General features: G+C 62.1%; 2 protein-coding genes across 5 annotated transcripts; one reads left to right on the top strand and one right to left on the bottom strand.

The window, feature by feature from the left end:
* The first annotated feature begins 381 nt into the window (after positions 1 to 381).
* On the top strand, positions 382 to 2,762 carry CCDC188 (coiled-coil domain containing 188). Its single transcript, XM_049865476.1, is given in 11 exon segments — positions 382 to 708; positions 710 to 788; positions 791 to 906; positions 1,115 to 1,222; positions 1,299 to 1,403; positions 1,521 to 1,577; positions 1,678 to 1,737; positions 1,843 to 1,907; positions 2,069 to 2,126; positions 2,447 to 2,496; positions 2,576 to 2,762. Coding segments are annotated over 11 exon segments (1,212 nt in total).
* A 722-nt stretch (positions 2,763 to 3,484) lies between these two features.
* Positions 3,485 to 20,440, bottom strand: ZDHHC8 (zinc finger DHHC-type palmitoyltransferase 8). Of its 4 annotated transcripts, none has more exons than XM_049866412.1 (11): positions 20,057 to 20,437; positions 12,440 to 12,561; positions 12,111 to 12,268; positions 11,803 to 11,975; positions 11,497 to 11,599; positions 11,029 to 11,120; positions 10,762 to 10,903; positions 10,240 to 10,360; positions 10,044 to 10,153; positions 7,854 to 8,854; positions 3,485 to 4,487 (listed from the first exon to the last, which is right to left on the bottom strand). In XM_049866412.1, exons 1-11 carry the CDS (start codon positions 20,158 to 20,160, stop codon positions 4,262 to 4,264), a joined length of 2,352 nt encoding a protein of 783 aa, XP_049722369.1. In that variant the 5' UTR covers positions 20,161 to 20,437; the 3' UTR covers positions 3,485 to 4,261. The 4 variants fall into 4 exon arrangements, with proteins under 4 accessions (XP_049722369.1, XP_049722371.1, XP_049722373.1 ...); XM_049866414.1 differs by having other exon boundaries at positions 19,188 to 20,150; XM_049866413.1 differs by lacking the exon at positions 3,485 to 4,487 and adding an exon at positions 6,312 to 6,488 and having other exon boundaries at positions 20,057 to 20,433.
* Between the last annotated feature and the right edge of the window lie 1,355 nt (positions 20,441 to 21,795).

The raw sequence follows: 21,795 nt of genomic DNA, 5'->3' as shown, positions 1-21,795 counted from the left end.
GAGAAGACTGAGGTGGGAGGGAGGTTTGCAATGGGTACCCTTTTTGTTGTTTGTTTTTTTAAACCAGGTGATCGTATTATCCTTGTTACATTTTAAGAAACTAGTTAATGCGATGGGTTGGGAGATGATGAGAGAGGTAACCAGATGAGGAAACATCAGGAATGGTGCTGGCCCAGGGGTCAGTGGGCTGGAAGTGTGGTGGAGGACCTTGGCTCCAGCCACCACCCTGACCCATTGTGACCTCTCTGTGCCTAGACCTTTGTGACAGTCTCCCCAGGGGAGACCTGAGCTATGACACCCTGAGTGCCCTCAGTAAGAGGGTGGCAGTTGGGCCCAGGTCCAGAATCTGGACCTGGAATAAGGAAGGGGTCACAGGGAGATATGAAAGGGCCAAAAACCCTGGGCCCCTGTAGCCATCATCACCCTCAGTGCCCCTCATCCCCAGCACAGAGCCATGGAAGATACCTGGATCAGCCCTACCAGGGATTTGTAAGGTGGCCCTGCCTGGTCTCCCTCACCTCCACTCACCCTGTGGGGTCTGTGAGGCCTTTCCCATCCCCAGAGGCAGGGGATGGGGCATCCAGGGTGTAGGGTGAGGCACACAGGGTCTCTACCTTTGGCAAAGAGGGAAAGACACAGTGACAGAGACAGAGCAACCATTCAGGGGCAAGCCAAAAAGAGGTGGCAGCAGGGCTGGGGTGGGGGGTAGCCGCTATACTTAGGGGGAGGGCAGGGGGTGCCCAGGCAAGGGAGGGTCCCTGGCTCAGGGCCTGGACCTGCCTGCCCTTGCAGCCAGTGGGAGGGATCACAGCCTCATCCAGGGCAGCTGCCTCCCAGCTCCAGAACCCACCGCCGGTGCCTGCAGAACAGTCTTTCCTCCAGCTGGAGCAGGAGAACCAGTGCCTGGTAAGCACAGCACCCCACAGGCCCTGGGACAGGCCTCGGCTCAGTAGTCCACCTGTGGAATGGGCTCTCACCTGCTCTTGGATACCTCCCAGGCCCTACATCTCCTTAGCCTCGCAGTCCTGGTCCCAGCCTGGCATGACCCCCAGACTTGGGGCCCAGAGGGAGCAGGCGTGACAGGCGGTCCTGTCTGTCTGCCACCACCCCCCAGAAAAGGCAGAACCAGGACCTGCAGAAGCAGCTGGAGGCCCTCCTGGGACCAGGTCACCAGTTCCTGCCCTTGTGCCCCAAACACTCGGGCTGCATGGCCCTGGCCTGGGTAAGCTGGGGATGGGCCTGCAGGCAGCTTTCAGGAATGACCTGTGACCCCATGCTGACTCTCGTCTCCTCTGCAGCCTTCGGACCTGGCTGGGGCCCGGCCCCTGGAGGCCAGGGGGCCCCTACAGGTGCTGCGGCGGGAGGTATGCTGGGGGGAGGAGGCGTTTGTGCAGCAGTCCCAGGTGAGTCCCAGGGCCTGGGACCAAGGACCCTCAGAGAGACAGTGAGGGGCAAGGAAGAGAACGGCAGGGGGGGCCACCCCGGCTCTGATCGCGCCCACTCAGTGCTCCCATCCCTAGAATGAGCTGCAGCAGATCCGCCTGTCCTTTGAGAGGAAGAAGATGGCCATCACTGAGGTGCCTGCCTGGCCTGGGGAGAAGGGGAGGTCCTCACCTGGTGGGAGCATATCTGTAGGCCCTGCTTCCCAAGGATGAGACACTGCTTCTCCCCTACCAGGTGTGGGATGGCGTGGCCGAGGTGCACATGGCCCTGAACAACCAGGCCACTGGGCTCCTGGTAGGTCCCCTGAAGAGTGCGGCCCAAGGACAAGTGGGCAGGGGTGGGCCTAGTGGACTGAGGACCACAGGTGGGCTGAAGTGGAGGACCGAATTTTCCCCTCAGAACCTCAAGAAGGACATCCGGGGTGTGCTGGAGCAGATGGAGGACATTCAGCTGGAGATTCTGGGGTGACGTGGAGGGCTCAGGGCCCACGGGCTGAGCCAGGATGGGGGCAGGTGTCCTGGCCAGGATGGGATGGATCAATCCCTGACCCCTCCAGTTCCGCGACACCAAATTAGCAGGGAGCCAGACTGGGGGGTGCATGGCTCTGACTGTGTGGTCCCCCCAGGGAGCGCGCCGAGTGCCGCACCCAGGCCAGGAAAGAAGAGCAGTTGGCTTGCATAGTGGTAAGCCCCCATCCTGTACCCCTCTCCCAGCCTCGAGACCTGACCCCACCCTGAAGCACTGTGAGGGGGGACCTCACTAGAAGGAGAGAAATGGACTTAAGTAGAGAAGACCCAAAGGGGGCCCCCCCGAGAAAGCCAGGTGACCAGAGCTGTTCTAGTGGCAGAGGGCAGGAATGGGGGACACCTAGCCAGAGGAACACAGCTGGCCCCAACCTCCCTGCCTTGACCAGCACTGGAGTCCCCATCCTTCCCCTCCTCTCAGCATCACACCCCCGCCCCGCACCCCAAAGCAGTCTCTGACCCGACCCCCTTCCCAGCAGAAGTCGAGGCCGCAGGTGGGCTGTTTCGATGCCTTCAAAGGCCAGCTCTGGTAGGTCACTGCAAGAGCAGAACCTGACTCCCAACCACCTCGCGGGCACCCCACACCCCCTGACCACCGCCACCCACAGGCTGCTGGCCCTGAGGCTGCTGCTGGGTGCCCTGCTGGCTTGCATCACCGCCTACGTGTACGTGGTAGACCCCGAGCCTTTCGAGGGGCTGGTGCCGCCCCTGCTGAGCCGCGCCACAGTCTGGAAGCTCCGGGCCCTTCTGGACCCATTCCTGCGCCTCGAGGTGGATGGCTTCCTGCCCTTCTAGGCCAGAGGCCAACGGCCAGCGGCCCCAGTGAGGAGGAAGACGGGTGCCAGTGCTGCCCTGGGTGCCCAGTAGCCGCTCCAGCCCCTACCCATGGCCACACTGCGTCCCTGCCAGGAGCCCCGGAGGAGGATGGAGGCAGGGTCTGTCCTGAGGGCTGGGCCTGCGGCTGAACATATAGTCGTGACACTCAAGGCATGTGAGTGGGTTTCCATGGAAATTGGGGACAGGAGGTCTGACTCCTTCGGAGATGCACTGTCGGTCTCACAGTGAGGGTCTCTCATTGGTGCCCTGTCCCGTCCCCTTTCATCGGAGTGCGCTCCCTTCCCGCCTGCCCGCCCTGCCTCATATGCCCATTCAGGGACCGTCCCCGAGGACAGACAGGGATGAGGGGCTCTGGGCATCATGCGGGGCGCGGGAGTGTCTACGCTAAACAACAGTGGCACAGTGAGGGCCTGAGGTGGAGACAGATGACCCAAGAGGCCCGCCCTTCCACATGACCTGAGGGGTTAGGTCTTAACACCTGATCCTGCTGACCCAGTAACCTCAAGTCCCTCAGGTAACCCCCCCTGGCCCCACCATGCCCTCTTGACACTGCCCTCCCAGGCTTCTGTCCCCTCCCCCAGCCCAAGGTCCCCATCCACCCCAGCCTCCTGGCACTGTCCAAAGGGTCAGAGGACAGGGCACCATGTTGGTGGACAGAGCCATTAAGGTAAACACTAAAATTTTTATTTGGGGGAGTTAAATGGGTGGGGGGGATACTCTCTAGAACAATATAGAACAGCTTTGTTGTTTGCTTGTCCCAAAATGGGAGAAATAGAGTTATTGCCCCAGAGTGGGCGCCCAGCCTTGGGCCAGAGCCTTGGCAGACCCGGCCTAGGATCCTGCGTAGGAGAAAGGCTGACTCCAGGTACTGCCCTGTCCTGTCAGCCCCAGGGATTGCAGGGCTGTGGGCCACAGGGCCCTCTGAACCCCTCTGAGCCTCCTCAGACACTTCAGAATATGAGCCAGGCAGGGAGACCATGGAGGTACAGGCGGGCAGGTGAGGGGGCCAAGTTGGGGCTGTGCCAGAGTCTCCTCTCGGGCTGGCAGCTCCGGGAGGTTAAGGCATCTGTTCCTGTGCTGGGGCTGGGGGACGCAGAGTGACCTGCAGGGCAACCTGAGACCCCCAGCCCAGCCCAGCCCATCGTGACCTGGGCTCCAGGGGGAGGAAGTGGCATCTGAAGTGCTCCGTCGGGGCAGGAAGGACGAGAAACCCTGGGAGAGCCGTGCTGGGCTTGGCTGCTGCGAGGCCCTCCCTCATGGGGGTGCTGGGCCCCGGCAGCAGGTGAGGACTTCCTGAGGTGGGTGGACACAGGTCATGGGCCCCACTCGGCTGGGAGTGGGTAAGGTGCAGCTGGTGGGAGAGGGGAGCCCCCAGCCCACACCCAGTCCTGCCACAGGATCCGAGGCAGCCTGGCCTCCTTAGTAATGACCGGGCCTGTCCCCGGGGCTGGAGCTGCCTACTTGGCATCCCGCTCTGGCCACGAGAGGCTGGGGAAAAGGCTGGAGGCGGCTGAGTGGAGGAGGCACACAGCCCCACGGTGGGGCGCCCCAGCAGCCGAGCTCCAGGGAGCCCGCAGAGGGGCGCGATCCTCATGGTGGCCAAGGTGGCACAGGTGCAGGCCGGGGGGCAGCCTGGGCTGGCCACGCCGCCCCCATCCACGGCTACAGGCGCCGATCCACCCCCTGCAGGCCACGGTGTCCCATGAGAGAGAAGCAGAAAGACGGAAGTCAGCATGGGCCAGGGTTGCCCGGTGCCAGGGTCCAAGACCCAGGCTGGCCTCTCCCGGGCCTCACAGGCCTTCCACACTGGGCCAGCATTTGGGAAACTCAGGGTTCATCCACTGCCTCCCAGCCTCCCATCCCAGCCCCCCAGCCCCCAGCCCCCATCTAGGCTGCCTCAGCTCTGAAAGCTGTGGCTTCCCGATGCCCCTTCCACCCCACGTTTCCTCCCCCTTCCTCTCCACACCCGCACCCCACCCCTGAAATTTGCCAGGCAAAGGCGAGAGGACAAGCTGGAAACCATTTCCAACAAGCAGCAGCTGCGAGACATGGCAGCGCCCCCCAGAGGGCCCTGAGCCAGCAGGTGGCCCCCATTTATCCTGCTATTCCATCCCCCCAAGGCTGTGGGTCCCCTTCCCTAGGGGCCCTCCTGAGGCAGCTGAAGCCCAGTCTTTCTCCAAATGTCCTGCCACTGCCAGGAACACAGAGCCAGGTGATGGAGCAAGAGATCCTCCAGCTGGCCACCATTCGCCCAGACACCAGCCCCATGCCAGTGGGCCATCACTTCTCCTGGTACCCAGCCCAGGCCTGGGGACACCCCACCATGCCAGAGCCCCTGTGTCTCACCACAGCTTGGCCTTGCCCAATGAACACATTCACATGACTCTCTTTGTTTTTTTAATAAAATTATAGATATATAGATGTAGATATAAAAACATAAAACAGACACAACGCAAGCAGACGCTGTCGTGTGCTTACTCTAGGGCCCCAATGCCCGAGAAGCGCTCACTCCTCCCCACGTGCTTTCCAAATGGGTGCCCCTGGCTCCCGCAGGGCCAGGGCCTGGGGCTTGGCATGCCGTGGGGCGGGAATTGTCCAGTTTGGCAGGGAGAGCGGGAGGGGTGGGGTGAGGTCCCTGGTCTTGGCGGCCTTGGGGCAGCATTGGCCCCCTGAGCCTGCGCCCACCTGCCCCCCACCAGCTCCCACAAGGGCATAGAGCAGAGGTTAAGGCTTCAATGGATGCATTTCCCGGCAGTGGGCAGGGTGGCGGCAGCCGGGCAGGAGCACACTGGACGTGGCACAGCAGCTCAGCACACAGACACAGGGACGCATGCCCACCAGCAGGGGCCAGACTGGACACACAGAGCGGGAACCCCTGCCACAGCTGGCTGTCTGTCTGTCTGTCTGTCCACCCGTCAGAACCCAGAGCCATCCTGGAGCTGGCTGTCTGAGGCCTGGGGCTGGACTCCCTGCAGGGTATCAGGCTTTCCAAGCTCCAAGTCTCCAGCAGGGTCCTCAAAAGGCAACGTGTAGGTGCAGCCTGGGCACATGGGGCCCTCAACCCAGCAGCCCGCAGGCCACCGCAGGACAGGAGTGGGGCCTCAGGCTCTCTGTCCGTCTCTGACCCGTCTATAAGGGGAATGGGTGGCACCACGAGATTGCTGGGAACTGGCCTGGTGACAACCTCAGGGGACATCTGGGTGACAGCACTGGAGCCCAGCCTGGTGAAGGGGGGAGGCTGTGAGCCAGGGCAGGGCCCGCACACCCACCAGCCGCAGCCATAGGGGGACCACAGCCTGCAGCCTGGCAGCCCATAGATCAGGCTAGCAGATGGGTGGTTGGATGGGCGGGGAGCCCAGGAACAAGCCTGTAGAGGTTCTCTCTCTCCTACTGACGTGTCCACACCAGGCGTGGGCCTCGTTCTCATCCCTGGGGCAGAGAAGTTGGGAGTGGGCCGTTGCTGTGGGGTCCCGGTCCCTGTGGCGCCGTGGCGGGCACGTGGCGGTCAGTCCTCACACCGAGATCTCGTACGTGGTCCCACCCACACCGGACACCTTCTTAACGAGCGTGTGCCGGGCGGGGCTGGCGGAGGGCCCTGGGGGGCCGGCAGAAGGCCCCAGGCGGGCCAGACCCAGGGACTGCCCGTTAAGCTTACTTGGGGGGGTCTTCAGCTGAGGGTGGTCCCTGCATCAAAACAAGCGCACACACACGCACACAGTAAACACGGGACCATGGCAGGGACAGGCAGACATGAGGCAACAGGACACCAAACAGACACAGACATGGACCACACACTGTGTATGACCCTGGGTAGTCCCTGCCCTGAGCTTCGAGTATCTCACCCAGAAATGGGTGGGGGGCAGCGCCTGCCAGGGGAGACGCTGTGCTGTCACAGGACAGACAGACATCAGCTCAGTCCAGTGCCTACAGAGAGGAAGTCTGGCAAGATCAGCTGGGATGTTATCAGAACGGTCACCGTCACCCTCCCGGCCCCTCAGTCCCTCCCAGCAGCCTGGCAATCCGTGCTGGCACAGGCCACAGAGAGTATGGGGAGGCCAAGTGAGCCTGTGCCCAATCTGTCCTGGTGCCCTGAGTTGGGGGCCCCGGGGTGACCCTGGCTGGCCCCTGCCCACCCAGCTCTGACCAACAGTGTTCTGACTGCTGTGGGTTCCCAAGAACCACTGCTGGCTCCCTCACCGGGCTCTCAGGCTCCCTGCTTGACACACCCACCACAGGGACCACCTCCTGCAGTGTGCGCCGGGGAGGCCATGCTCAGGCCAGGCTGCCCACAGCTTCGTGTCCAGCCCCTTTGCGGCTGCGCAGCCTCAGCAGGGGTCTCCCTGGAGCCTCAGTCTCCACCTCAGGCTATGCTCAAGACTGCTAGGCCAGGGAGAAGCCGGCGTGGTACCTGGCACAGCCCTGACACTGCAGACAGCCAGGCCAGCATACCCACTGGGGGCTCTGGGACAAGCCTGCTCTCTCCCAACCTTGGTTTCCCCATCTGTGAGCCAGGAAGCCTCTGTTTCCCAGGGCTCTATGTTTCACCAAGGGCCTGGGCCCTGGCATCCAAAGTGGCATGCTTGGCTGCTAGGCAGTGATGCCCCAGCACCCCACCTCCCGGGGACGTAGCAGGGCGGGCCCGGGAGAGCCTGAACAGGCTCACCTGGACGTGTGCAGGAAGAACCCAGCACAGGGAGGTTGGAGGTCACTGCCAATGGAGGGCCACGTCCCACCTCCACAAGAAGACACCCCAGGGCCTGTCCCTGCACGGTCCACGTCAGCTCTGGGAAAAGGTGTGTTGGGCTCAAGACATGCCTGTGGTGTCCCTGAAGCGGGGCCACTCTCTCCCCTCTGACTCATACAGGCTGACCAGGAACCTTCAAGTTGGGATGAGGCATGCCCACCTGCCCTGTACCAGCAGCTCTCATGCTGAACCCAGAGGCCAGCAGTGGCCTCCCGAGGTTACCTTGCAGGGCTGGACCAGACAGCCACAGGTGGCTGGGCTGTGGCCCTGTGCCAAGAAACCCACCCACATCCCATCGCACCCACCTCTGCACAGCCAGCGAGGGTGGTGGCTCCGGAAGATCTGTGTGGATGAAGGAGACAGCTTTGGGACCTGTGTAGGAGGGCGACCGCGGGGTGCTGGGTGGGGAAGGTGGTCCGTGGCGCGCCGGTGACCTGTGTGAGCCGCTGCCTGGCCGGGGCCCTGGGGCATGGCTATTAGCCAGATCAGCCTGCAGGGAGGAGGACGATGTCCCTGGTGCCCGGCTCACTGCACTTGACAGAGAGGACAGTGAGGTCTGCAGGGCAGGGTTGCGGGCGCCCCCGAAGCTGGACCCCGACACTAGGTCGTCCCTGGAGCCGTAGCGCACGGGGGGGCCACGGGGGCCCTCAGACAGTGTGCTGGCCTGCTGCAGGCTGTAGGAGCTGGGTGCATCATAGACACCCGAGTCGCCAAAGAGTGAGTCGGCCTGAGAGCGCAGCAGCCGCTCACGCTCCTCCCTATCCTTGCGTTCCTGGATCGAGGCCATGATGGTCCTTGACAGGTTGTCGTAGCGCACAGGCGAGGGCTCCCGCGGCCGGGGGCCCAGCACAGGGCTGAAACTGCGGGGTGGGGGCCGAGGTGGCTCACCCACTGCTCCTGGGTGCAGGTAGGGTGAGCGGTAGCCAGCCACACTGGCCGAGGGGTGGGCTGGGCACGTGCGGCCCCCGGGCGAGCCGGGGTTAAGCAGGCTGTCATAGGACAGGCTGCCATTGCGGTTGGGCAGTGCATGGGGGGCGAAGAGCCCTCGGTGGGGCGTGGGAGGCCCACCCTCAGCACGCAGGGGCTGCAGGGCCATGTGGTCCCCACCCCGCCGGCCTGCAGCCTTGAGGCTCAGGGTGCGCAAGGCTCCTGAGAAGGCATCAGTGGCGCTGAGCGGAGGAGATGGGGGATAGGCCGCGTGCAGGCCGCCAGGTGCATAGTCAGGGAGGTCTAGGCTGGGCTCGGACACAAAGTCCAGGCTGTGGATGCTGTCATCTCCCAGGGTCAGGGAGTCCGGGCCTGGGACCTGCAGGGAGAGGGGGCACATGTCCACCCACTGCTGGCCTGCCATCTTGCCCGGCCAGGGCTCAGCCACTTACTGGCTGTGGGGGACAGGTCATCCTACAGCTACTAAGCCCTCGACCTACATGGTGGCTACAACCCTGGTGACATTAAACCTGGTGCCAGGCGCACCATCTGACTGCCTCCAGATGCTCTTTATTCTGACCACTCCCTCCTCTCCCACCCAAGGAAGTTGGGACAGGGCAGAGGCGAGCAGGGAGAGGCTGTGCCAGGACTGCTGAGGTGGGGAGGTGGAAGCCCTGAGGCCACGTGCCCTGCAGTGGCTGTGCCAGGATGGCACAGCAGTACCAGGAGCTAGGCTTTGAGGAGACACAACTACTCTAGGCCACACCCGACATGAGCCAGCTAGGGGCCTCCAAGGACTTGCTGCAGCCCCAAGAGCCGGGGTGCTGTGGCACAAGGACGGGGGCTGGGTCTGCAACTGAGCCAGGATGACCCCTGTACTCATGGCAGCCACGGCGCACAGGGGAGGAGCCTCCTCGGCTCTCTGTGATTCAGGACACACAGGCCTGGCCTGGGGACAAGAGTATGTGGAGCCTCAAAACCAGAGGGAACAGGGGTGGGGACAGCGGGCAAACGAGGACTCGGCACACTTGGCTGACCGGCGTGAATCCTCCGTGGCAGCCAGGACAATCCCAGGAAGAAGGTGACAAGAGAGAAAGTGCCTAAAGCCCTCTCCCTTGCAATTCCCAAGAGGAGCTGGCCCTCCTGCTGGGCAGCGCTGCTGTGTGCTCATGTGGCTCAGCCAAGCTGGGGAAGCCCAGATGCCTGGCCCAGTGGCCCTGAGAGGAGGGAGTGGGCAGCCCTGGTGCATGTGGGGTCAGGTCGTTAGGATCCCCAGGGAAGCCAACTGCTCCACAGAGAAAGCACAGGCCTCAGAACTCAGGAAAAAATGTTCTTTCTCAAACTTCAAATTCTTCTGAAGTCTTCCCGTGGGCCTTATGGAGTGACTAAGGGAGGAATTCCAGGCATCCTGGCATGTAGGGCAGGGGGGCAGCCGCCTACTGGCAATGCCTGCTGAGGGATGGCCAGAACCAGCCCTCCCTGCTCTCCTCTACCCATATTAGCCCTGCTGGATGGGGTCCTGCAGGCACCCACACCACTTGCCCTGACAGGGGCAGGGGCTTCCTTACCTGTTCTCCCTGGCCACAAAAGGGCGCCTTGGGGGCTGTAGAAAAGGCAGGCCGGAACTTGTACATAGCGGGTGTTGGGGGACTGGTCCTCTGTGCAGACAGGGCACTCTCTGCGTAGATGGACAGTGGTCAGACTAGGGTCGAACAGGTCACCATTCCACACTCCCTCACGCCCACTAAGCCACCCCCACCTCACCGGCACTGCCCGGGCGCGAGGTCTGCAGGTCGCTGCTAAAAGTGCCCGCCTCCACCTTTGGGGGCAGAGGCGGCCCCAGGTCCATCGGCTTCTCGTCCAGTTGGTCCAGGCTGCCCTTTGACTGGGAAGGGTGGGATCAGTGGTGGGCAGGGTATGATGAACGGTGCGGTTTTAACTGGGGACTCCTTCCTAGGATCTCAACCCCCTCACTCTTCCACCTCCTCTATTGTCGTTAGCTGCCGTTGATTTCGACTCATGGTGACCCTATGTGTGCAGTGTAGAACTGTGCTCTATAGGGTTTTCAGGGCTGTGACCTTTAGGAAGCAGATCGCCAGGCCTGTTTATCTTCCGAGGCACCTCTGGGTGTGTTAAAACTGACAACCTTTCAGCTAGTATTGGAGCGCTTAACTATGTATGCCATCCAGGGACTCCGCCCACCTCTCCTAGGCCCCTCCAATCTGCCTGCTTCCCACTCCACGGCTCTGACTCCACCCATCCCCTACCCCACCTCAGGGCCCCCACCTTGCTGCGGCCTAGGCTGGCCTTCAGCCCGTTGTCACTAAGCTTGACCTTGAGCGGTGCACCACGCTCCAGGAGCTCTGGCCGGAGGAAGGGTGGCTTCAGGCTCACAGTGAGCGGCAGCCGGGGTGGCTCTACCATGTACCTGCGCAGCGCAGAAGTCAGCAGCCCGCACACAAACCCAGGACAGAATGCACCAGGCTCAATGGTCCTGGTTCCCCACCCCACGCCCAGTAGAGGCCCCTTTCCATTCTGCCCACCGGGTCTCACCGGGGTGCCAGGGGGCTGCACAGTACATGCTCCACGTTCCCATAGCAGCCACGGGTGAAGGGGTTCACGCCCCCACGGAACTTCCCCGTCACCTGCAGACACGGGACCCCTCAGCCAACCTGGCCACCCAGGGACCAGGCCAGGGCAGAGAGGGGGAAAGGCAGGGAGGCAGGTGGGCGGGATCAGCCCAGGGGTGCCACCAGCCCAGGACACCCCAGCCTGTCCCTGCAGGAAACTGAAGAATCTGCAGGCCCTGAATCTCTGGTGGCTGTAGTGTCCACAGCCAGGGTGGTACAGGGGTACAGGACAGGCACAGCCCCAGCTGAAGATCTCCAGGGCAGAAGCCACTTCCTGCCATAACTGCACAGGCCAGCCAGCCAAGGGCAGTCCAATACCTCCTCCCCCACCCTCTTGGCTGTCCAAGGGCACTGCCCCCACCCCTGCCATGACCTCATCTGGGGTCTGCACCTGTTCGTTGGTGGTGCGCCCCCGCGTGACCAGCACCACATGGAAGCCGGTGAGGCCAATGACAGGGATGAAGAAGAGACCAGCCACACACATGACCACCATTCTGGCTCGTTAAGGCCAACGGCATAAGGAGGAAATGGCAGGCCCCGTTGAGGGCAGGATGCAGCAGGGGCCTATGGACAAACCCCCTGCTAGGGACCCCAGAGCAGCTGACCCAACCCCTCTGAGCCTCGGCTTCCCCTGTGGAGCAGGTGTCCCCCGGCCCGGGGCTGCCTTTGCAGCTGACAATGCAGGGGCCAAGGATACGTAATGGTGGTGTGGGCAGCTCCCAGCCCCTCAGCATGGTTCAGCACATAGACCAGGCCGAAGGCAACAACGCCCACCATGTGTGCGCTAAGCGACAGCAGGAACAGGAAGAAGTAGCGGTAGTTGCGGCGCCCAATGCAGTTGTTGACCCAGGGGCAGTGGTGGTCAAAGTCCTGGTTGGGAGCAGTGTGTCAGGGAGACTGGCGGGCAGAGAACTCAGCCATGGGGCGGGGAAGGAGGGAGCAGTGGGTAGGAGACAAACTCAAGAAAGGGCCATGGGCTGGGCAGGGCAGGTGGCAGATGGTCACCTCTACACAGTTGTCGCAGACACTGCAGTGGGAGCAGCGGGGTGGGCGGTAGAAATGGCACGTGGCGCACCACTTCATGCGGACCTGGATGCCCCTCACGTCCACATTCTTGTACAGCGGAGCCCTGAAGTCGTCTTCCTTGTCCTCGTCCTCGTCCGCTGCAGGCCAGGGGTGGGGGCGTGGCAGGAAGGTAACTTCCCTGGTAGGGGAGCTCCTCCCCAATCTCTGCCAGGCCACCCCAGGCTCCCTATGGGTCTCCTGTGTTAGTGGCTCATACAATGGCCATTCACACAGGCGAGCAGATGAGATGTCCCAGCATGGGGCCCTACCTCTCGGGAAGACGCCAGGGTCCATGAAGGTGGCCATGCTGAAATTGGCCAGGACAAAGAGGAAAATGATGCCATTGTAGACAGGAACCGCTGGGGACACGGCTCGTGTCAGCCACGGGCACCTGCAGTTAACAGCAAGCCAGAGAGCCAGGCTTGGGGTGGGGCAGGCAGAAAAGGTGGGGATGCAGGACGGTGTGGGGATAGAAAAGGATTTGGCATGACCACATGTATGCAGGCTGGGCCTGCAAGACCGATGTCAGCCCCATGTGGCTGTCAAGAGAGGCTGGTGCCACCACGGACCCACAGAGACCTCTGCCCAGTGGTCTGCCACATATTCGCTCTGCCACTCAAGGTGGTATTTGTCCCTGAGTGCCAGTTCTGGTCCTGGCAGCCGATCCATGAGGGTGTCTCTTAATAACTCAGTTCACAATTGAGGGAACTGAAATGTGGAGGGGCCAACAGGCCTGGGAGTCACACCATTCAGGAGGGGTGCTCTATAGCCAAGCCATATCCCTTCACCTACCACTCACTGGAGGTGGGGGCTGGGCACAAGCCCAGGGCAGGCTGCTCCTGCCCCCTTGAGACGCTCTGCCTCTGTGCTATGACAATCATGGAACCGCGAGAAGAGGTTGGTGACCCGCCTGGGTAGCCAGCCCCGGGCCTCACCTAAGACCTTTCCTCAGCTCAGCAAGATTTGGGGATACAACAGGACCCCCAGGCTCCCTAAGGATCTCCCGTGTCAGCCACTCACACACTGGCAAAAGTGAGCAGATGAGATTCCCCAGCACGGGGCCCTACCTCGTGGGAAGACACCAGGGTCCGTGAAGGTGGCCATGCTGAAACTGGCCAGGACAAAGAGGAAGATGATATCATTGTAGACAGGAACCACTGGGGACACGGCTCACCAGGGACACTTTGGGGTGTGAGGGACACCGGGAGTACCCCAATCCTTGTTTAATAAATGAGTAGGGGTATCACCCCTGGTCTGCCCTGCAGGGTGGGTCTGAGAGTCTTAGCCACCGGACGCAACCCCACCAGTCCCGTTGCTTTCAGCTGGTTTTCATCTCACTCTTCAGAGGCCTGCTCAGAGAACCTGGCTACTCCAGAGAAGCAGAACAGCCTCTGACCCCTTCACATCCTCTCACTGCTTGGCTCTGATCCACTCCCTTTTCCGGGAAGCCTTCCTGGACCCTGGACTTCCCTGTGCAGCCTCCCATTCAGGTCTGGCACCCCTCCCTGGGGGACACGCTGCTGCTGGACAGCTCCTGCCTCAACCCTGCGGCAGGTGTGAGTCCACCCACTCGGCTCCTGAGGAACGCCTGTGGCCTCTCACAGGTTCCTCGCCCCCTCCTCCAGCTGCTGTCATGAGCCAGCGGGCCCAACCAGCTCTGTCCCACTGCCCACGTCCTGGTCTCTGCCCCTCTGAGGGGTCTGGGGGCCTGCCGCCTGCTCGAATCCCCACAGCAGCCCCCACTGTAGGGATACACCCTGTACATGCTGTCCACACTGGCACCCAAGCCTACCTTGGCCAGGAGCCAGCCGTGCGCCCGAGCTACCAGGCTCCATGCAGCAGAACTTCGCTATTTTTAGTGGAAAGCAAGAGGCTATTTAAAGATTTCGCTTCCCACGGCAACACACCCGGTCAGGCGAGAGCCGAGAGTTATCCATTTTCCTTCTCCAGGGTCCAGTCCCAGGAGGTGAGCACACATGTGAGGACACGGGGTTTCCACCACGCAGTCCCCTCTGCCAGGAGTGCCCCTCCTCTGACACCCCGCCCTGGCCCACTGGGGTGCTCACCAGGAGGTGCTTTTCCATACTTCCCAACCCGTGGGCTGAAGCCTGGCACACACACGTGCTCAGGACGTGTTTGTGGTCTCTGATCCAATGCAATTCAGCAAGGAAAGTGGGCCCCTGCAGCATTATCTGCACAGCAAGGTGAGAGGTACGGGATTGGAAGGAGGCGAAATGCCCCCAAGAAAGGGCCAGTGAACCCACTCGGAAGAGGCAGTCGGGAGCAGGACCAAGTGAGCTCCCCACGTTCCTCTGGGAAGGACTGGCTACATAATTCACACAAAATAAAACTGCAGGCCACTTAATAAAACATTATCAAGAACTTCAAGACTGCAGCAGCAGAGCATCAAACCAAGCATGCCCCTTCGGATGTGGGGCCCTGGGCAACTGCAGGGACTGCATGCCGGTGAAGCCATCCCTGGTAGAGGGCGGGATAGTCAAATAGCATGTGCAGCCGTGGGCCCATGGGGTGAGGACTCATGGGGGGAGAGGAGGCCTGGCATGACAACACAAGGCAACAAGGTCGCTGTTACCTTTCGCCTGTGGATGCTGGGCGCTGCTGCCTGCCAGCCTGCACAATGCATCCAACCCTCCTGCCTGCACAGGCACAGCCCTTTTCTCCCCATTTCGCAGATGAGGAGCAGAGACTCAAAGGGCTTGGTCATGCGCCCAAGGCCTTGGAGAGGGTCTGGGCTGGGATTCGAACCTGTGCCTGCTGCCTCCTATCCCTGACTTCAGGTGGGCCCTTAGGGTCTACGGGGGTTCCCTTGCCTACCAGGTGGGTGAGGACTGAATTCCCCTACCCCCACACTGATCAGAGCTTCCCGCTGGCCCAGGCAGCTGGCACTGCTTGCTTCATTCTCCCTCAGCCTTGGTTTCCCCTCACCAGGCTAGAAGGGCTGGACCATGGCTCTGAGTGAGATACCCCGGGATAGGTGGGGCAGCAGCCAGGCAGCAATGGGGGCCATGTTTGGAAACCTGCACTGGGGAGCTGGGTGGCCTCTGTCCATTGCAGGCATCTCAAACCAGGTGAGGGCTGGGGAAGCTTCAGGGAAGGAGCCTGCAGGTTCTCTGACTGGGACCTGAGTCACTGACCTCCACCTCCACCATCTCCAGTCCCCCAGGCCCAGCTCGGGCCCAGGATCAGGAGCTCCCATGCTCTGTCATCCCCCTGACCTCTCCGAGTGGCCTCTCCCATTCCCCAGGGGTGTCATACTATGGATCTCAGGCCTAGGTCCCCATAATCAGAATTGGCTCACTGGCCAGCCCTGCCAGGTCCCAGAATTCATCTGCCTCAGGAAATGCATATGAGCTGAGGGACAGGCATAAGCAAAGACACATACTTGCAAGAACACACGCAGACATGTATGCGTTTACATGTGTGTACACGCAGGCACACAGAGACGCATACACATGAATATGTGCATACACATGAATACGTAAACATGCATCAAGACACATGTGTGAACACACATGCACACAGGAACACATGTGCATGCACAGGCACACAACCGCATACTCACAGAGACATTCACAGACATGTGGGTGCAGATACACACATGCAGACACCCATACATATGCACAGACATGTAAACACATATAGACAGGCCACTTGTGCACAAAGAAGGCACACATATGCATGTTAACACATCCACAAGTCAGGTACAGTCCATATGTGAACACATACATGCACACAGCCAAGCACATTTGTGCACACTGATGCCCGTGGAAGAACACGCACACATGCACACACTTGCTCATGCAGAGTTGTACACATTGCACACATGAACATGCACACACACAGATGTTCCTCCTCCCTCTGCCACTCCTAGCCCTGGTCCAACCCTGGCTCAGCCACCATGGTGTGGGCCTCAGGCAAGCCCTCAGCCTCTCTGGGCGCCCCCTTCATGTCCAGTGAGCTCTCGGGGGGCCGGATCCAGCAGCCAGTGGGTGCTTTGTCCACATTTGCTCTGGGGAGGGCTGTCCCACCATGGGCAGGCCCCTGGAGACCCCCAACAGTCCCCCAACCCTGAATTCATTGAATCCAAGTGGTCACAGACACAAGCCACAGGTCCCCTGGGCTGCTGGCAGGGGTATCTGGCCTTCAGGGTGTGCCCTCCCTCCAAGGAGCCCTTCCAGGCAGAGGGCAGCCTTCTATAGCCCACTCCAATGGGGTCAAGCCACATTGCAGGCTAGGGGCAGGCTGAGGTCAGGCCTGGGGAGCAAGAACTTCCAGCTCTGAGGCTCTGAGCCCTCCTCCCTACCCCACCCCGCCCCCCAGTGTCAGGGCCATGGGCCAGGACACGTGCCACGGACGTGGGCCCCACCCAAGTTGAGGCCCTGTGTCCTGCCTGGGCTGGGCAGGGAGACATCACCCAGCTGCGGAAGGGGTGGGTTCTGCAGGGGTAGCGTGTGTACCACAGCCTAACGTGGAATGGAAAATTTTAAATCGGATGTTTTCATTTAAATCAGGTTTTTCATTAATGCTGTTTGTGTATGAGAACGGCGCTTGCCCACTGGGGCTGCCCAGAACCAGTGGGTCGGTGGCCCTTCTGCCCTGGTCTGGTCAGGCAGTCACAAGGTGATTGCTCCATCCACGGAGTGCTCAACCCACCCATCTGATCCCTACAGATACTCTGGGCAAATGGGGAAACTGAGGCTCTGAAGGGCCACACACAGCGAGTCCCAGGAGGGAGGGCTCACACTTGTTTCCAAATGCAGGTCTCACCTTCACATGTGGTCTCGGCCAGCCGCTCCCTGCAGCCTGTCGGTGTTTCCGAGTTTATGGGAGGGACTGGGAACCAGGTGCATCATCCCAGCGGTCAGCCTGCCTGGCCTGACCCCAGATATCTGCGTCCCACCCAATAGCCCAGCCCACTGATGTTTACAGGGTCCCTGTCATTCTGCTGAGGGGCTCTGCAGGGAGCAGGGGCAGGGCAGAGGCCCAGCCTGGGGGGACGTTTAGGCCCTGCCCAGCACCTGGTCTAGTCCAGTGGTGTGCCACAGTGTGCAGGGCATCTGGGGCCCAGGGCGACACAAACTCCAACAGGAAGCCAGGAAGGCTTCTGGGAGGAGGGGCCTCTCTGGGAATCTGCCTGGTGGCGCACCCCCTTCCTCAGCACCCAGGGAGAAAGCAGGGAGAGGGGTACCCCCTCTGGGCATCCTTCCTGCTTCCCCAGCTTCTTCAGGTCCTGCTGGTCTCACCCCCGGTGAGATGGTCTGAAGGAGGGCCCCCCACCCTGTGTGACCCAGGGACCTGCCTAGGTACAAAAAACCCTGCCCACAGGTGACAACTTACATCTACTCAGAGAAGGGACCTGGAGGCCACCACCGTCCAGGAAAATCAGGACGCAAACGCAGGAGCAGAAACCCTACAGAGGCCCTGAAGGCAAAGCCAGGAGGAGTGGGAGGTCCAGGCTCAGAAATAGGCAGTGACACAGGAGCCAGGACCCTTCTGGACCCAACACAGGAAGGGTGGCTGCCAGGGTGACAAAGAGCCTGTCCCAGGAAGTGGACCTGTGAAAAGTTGCTGCCTAGTACATGCACCTTACGTGCCAGAATCACTCGGCCACTGTGTCCACTGCCCACACCATGTCTAGCACCCACAGATCTGGCTCCCCAGCAGAGCCCCCTCCTCAGGAGCCGAGCTACCTCAGAGGGTCCCAGCAAGGCTGGGGTGGGGGGACAAGTCAGGGTCCCAGGCGACCATTTGGCCAGGAGAACTGCGCTGGCCCAGGGAGCAGGCCTAGCTGGGGGCAGGGTGTGGGGGAGCCCTGGACCGAGGGGGTGAGTAGGGCACCTGAGGTTTTGCTAGATGGCTGTTGCACATCTGGGCCCCACGCTAGCACCCTGGGCCCCAGCCTCTGCAGGGCAGGGCGCCTTCTCCCAGGCACATGCCAGCCAAGGCCAGAGCGAGCACCCACAGGGCTGGCAGGGGGGCACAGGAATGACCTCTGGAGCCTCCTGGAGGAAACCCCCATGCCTCAACAGCACTGGTGGCCTGGAACCCAGAACCTCAGCTTCCAGGAACAAAGTAAGGGAAGAACTGACACTTGGCAAAGTGAAGCCAGCCTCCGTGGCCAAGATTTGGGGACAAGTTAAGTTCACAGGGAATACCCACGTCTCGAGCCTTTTGTCGCCACAAATACTGTTTTACACATTTGAAATCACAGGGAAGGGCTCTTGGGGCAAGTGAGCCAACAGGCATGCCCTGGGATGGCCCCAGGAGGTGCCAAAGAGAGCCCAGGAAAAGAAGGGCCAGACACAGGATGGCCATCTGGGGGTGCAGTCAGCTCTAATCTCTTAAAAAACCTGGTTCTGCATCTCAGCGGTTCTCAGGAGACAACATTAGTTACTTTTAAGGTCAGGAAAAGACGATGAATAGCATTTGGGAGTGACAAACAGAGACAAGTGGAGGCCACGCCACTGGGAAGAGCACCTAGACACCCACCCTCAAAACTCCCACACTACCCACTGGCCTCCGGGGAAGTCAGGGCCTCCAGCGCAGGACCAGGACTGGGTGGGACCTTCCTCCTTCAAAAGCCGTGGCAGGACCCATTCCCCTTGGAATGCACCCCCAGGACAGGCTCCCCAAGCTCGCCCGCCCACTGCCCCTCTCCTCCTCCCCACCCCACGGGCCAACAGCATCTGTGTGACAAGGAACACGCCTGCTTGCCCATGCCAGAAATAAGCCCGTCCACACAGGCCTTTTTAAAACACTCTCTTGTAGTCTTCGGCACCCACCCCAGAACTCCTACCCCCGGCGGGCAGGGACTCTCCCACCCCAACAGATACCCAATTCAGATTCAATCTTGCTAAGGTGAAACGGGGCCTGACCACTCACACTCGGGCCACCACCTCAGGGCAGATGCCTTGCTGGATGTGGGCACCCCCAGAGGCCTCCTTCCCCAGGAAGGCTCGAGTGGTGCTTGAGGTCACTCTAAGCCCCTGGGCTCACCTCAGATGTGTGGAAGGGGGTGGTTGCAGATCCTCATGGCTGAAACCTGGAGCTCCCCCTTCTCATGCCTGATGGAGCCTGGGGTGGGGGAACCCCACAACCACAGAGAGGGATCCATGTTGTCCAGGCAGTGCTCTGGTCTGTGAGCTGACCTATTTCTCAGGTGTAGAAGTTAAGGCTGGATGCCATAGTGCCCTGCCTGCCCTCTGCCCCACATCCCAAAGTTTGATCTCCAGGGTCCCAGTGCCTGCCCCAGCCCGCCCATAGCAGGGCTGTGCAAATCTCTGTCCCTGGGTGTGGCCTGGCCTGGGCCCTCCAGCTGCAACCACTGGATTACCCTCCAGTGAGGCCAAGGAAGGGCAGAGAGCCCAGTGGGGTTCGCCCACGCCTGGGGGTTAGGCACGTGGCTGCTGGGCCAGGCCACGCCTACACGGAAAATCTGGGCTCTGACCCAGACCGGGCAGGCCAGAGGGCTCCTTGCAGGGAAGGCTAGAGGCTCTGAGTGCCCACGTTCCCTCGTGGGCCTGTGGGGTGAGGAGCCACACCTTGGGCAGCGACTGCACACACTCCCTGTCTGGCCCAGTGCCTCACACCCAGGACCTCCCCGGCACCCTCAGGGGGTGCCCACCCGGCACGCGAGTTCCCCACGGGGCCCTGCCTGTCTCTGATGCCCCAGGAGGGACGCACTCACAGCCCAGGCTCTCAGCCCACGATGAGGAGTCATACGCCGCGGCACCGACTCTGCCCAAGCAGCCGGGCCCAGTCCCCCGCCAGGCCGCTGTGCCCGACCCTGTCCCCGTCCTCCGCCAGCCCAGCCTCTGCCCATCGCCCATCCGGATGGGCCGGGCCGTGCCCCGGCGCGGACTCACGTGAACACGAAGAACAGGGTGCTGGACCCGACCAGCAGCGCGGCGGCTGTGGCCACCGGGATGTACTTGGCGGGTTTGAGACGCGTCCCGGGGCTGCGGGGCATCCTGGGCGCCGCGCCGCCGCATCCCTCCCCAGGGCCGGGCGGCCGGGCGGGCGGGGCCGGCCGGGGTCAGGCCGGGCGGGCTGTACGCGGCGCAGGACCCGCGGCGGCGGCGACGGCGGCGGCGGAGGAGGAAATCCCACCCCACGGGCGGTGGCTACGGCGGCGCCGCGCTGATGTCAGCGCGCCCCTTAAGGTGGCCCGGGCTGCAGAGGGGGACCCGGAGCTGCGCGGGGCGGGGACTGCGCGCGCGGGGCGGGGCGCCCGGTCCCCCCCGCTCCTGCGGACTCGTTGGGGACACCCCCCCACCCCGCCCGCGCCCTACCTCGCAAGGCCCCGCCTCGCACCCCACGCACGCGCCTTCCGCTCCAGTCTGTGTCCGCGGCCCGCGCTTGTCTTCCCGCAGCGGATGCGGGGCTGTGCCTGGCCGTTAACCCAGCGGCCTGCATTCGGGCTGCTCGGGCGGCTGAGCGATAGCCGGACCTCTGCCCTGGCGAGTCCGCCCACTGCCCTCTTCTCTTCGAAAGGCCGCGGCTCCCGAGGGCCCGTCGCAGGTCACTCTTCGTCCTGGGCGCTACAGCCAGGCGGGTGCCAGCGGCTCTCTGAAGGCACGCGCCCCGCACCACCTCCAAGCCTCGCGGGCACGCACCCCCGCGCGCGCCGGTGGCGCCGTGGCCTGTGCAGGGTTCCTCGAGGGCTAGTGTGTAGATCTCACTGCTCCTAAACCGAGCGGGGCGTGTCCCCGGAGTCAGATGTTCTCATCTGTTCTGTGCTATTCCTTACCGGACAGGGGAGACCTCTCTCAAACTGGAGACCCCTAGCGCTCACTAGGGTGACGAAAGTAGTGACACTGCAGGGAGCCCTTGGTTGTTCATCCCCTGCCCACCTGCCACCGAAGCCTTTCAGAGCTCACAGCTCTCAGTACACTCGCTGGACCAAGTGACCCAGGTGCGCCCGGCCAGCGAGGGAAAGCCAGAAGGGGGTCGCCACGTCAGCCCAAGCTGCACGGTGGTGCTTGAGGGCGTGTGTGGCTGGGAGACCCAGAGCGCCAGAATGGGCGCCTTATTCTCCCTCGGGGAAGTACGGGCTGCATACTCCTGCCCTGAAGAGACCCGGCGGCGCAGGCCCGCCTCCGGCAGGAAATCCCACCAGCCACCGCCCCCCCCTTAAGGTGGACTGGCGGACTTGCAGCGATGGGGACCCTCGTTGGGTGATGGGGACGCCTGCAGGTGGCCTACTGGAGACCCCTCCCTTCCCACCAGGCGGCCCCCTTCACCGCACCTCCGCGTCTTGTGGCTGGAGACCTCTTGGCCTTCGTGCTGGCTCTGGCTGGGGGTTCCCCTGTCATCAGTCTCTGTCCCTCAGCCGCGCCAATGTGCTCTAAAACCCAGACCCATGGGACCTTCGCTCTCCCTGGCCCCTGGGCATATGCTCCTCTTCAGCTTGAACCTTGTGGCCCCAGTGGCCACTCCTCTGGCACGTACTGTCATGGGTCCTGGGCCTCCCTGGCCTGGAGACCCCTCCTTGCCTACCTTGGGCCTTGTGAAGAAACCAGCCCCAGCCAACCCACAGGATCAGAGTAGAACCAGACCCATAACACAGCCCTTTGACAGAGAAAACGAGTTTTTCTCTATACCC

The sequence above is a fragment of the Elephas maximus genome, chromosome 22 (genome assembly GCF_024166365.1).
Source record: "Elephas maximus indicus isolate mEleMax1 chromosome 22, mEleMax1 primary haplotype, whole genome shotgun sequence".
Taxonomy (NCBI): Eukaryota; Metazoa; Chordata; class Mammalia; order Proboscidea; family Elephantidae; genus Elephas; species Elephas maximus.
This window is presented reverse-complemented; position numbering and strand designations above follow the sequence as displayed.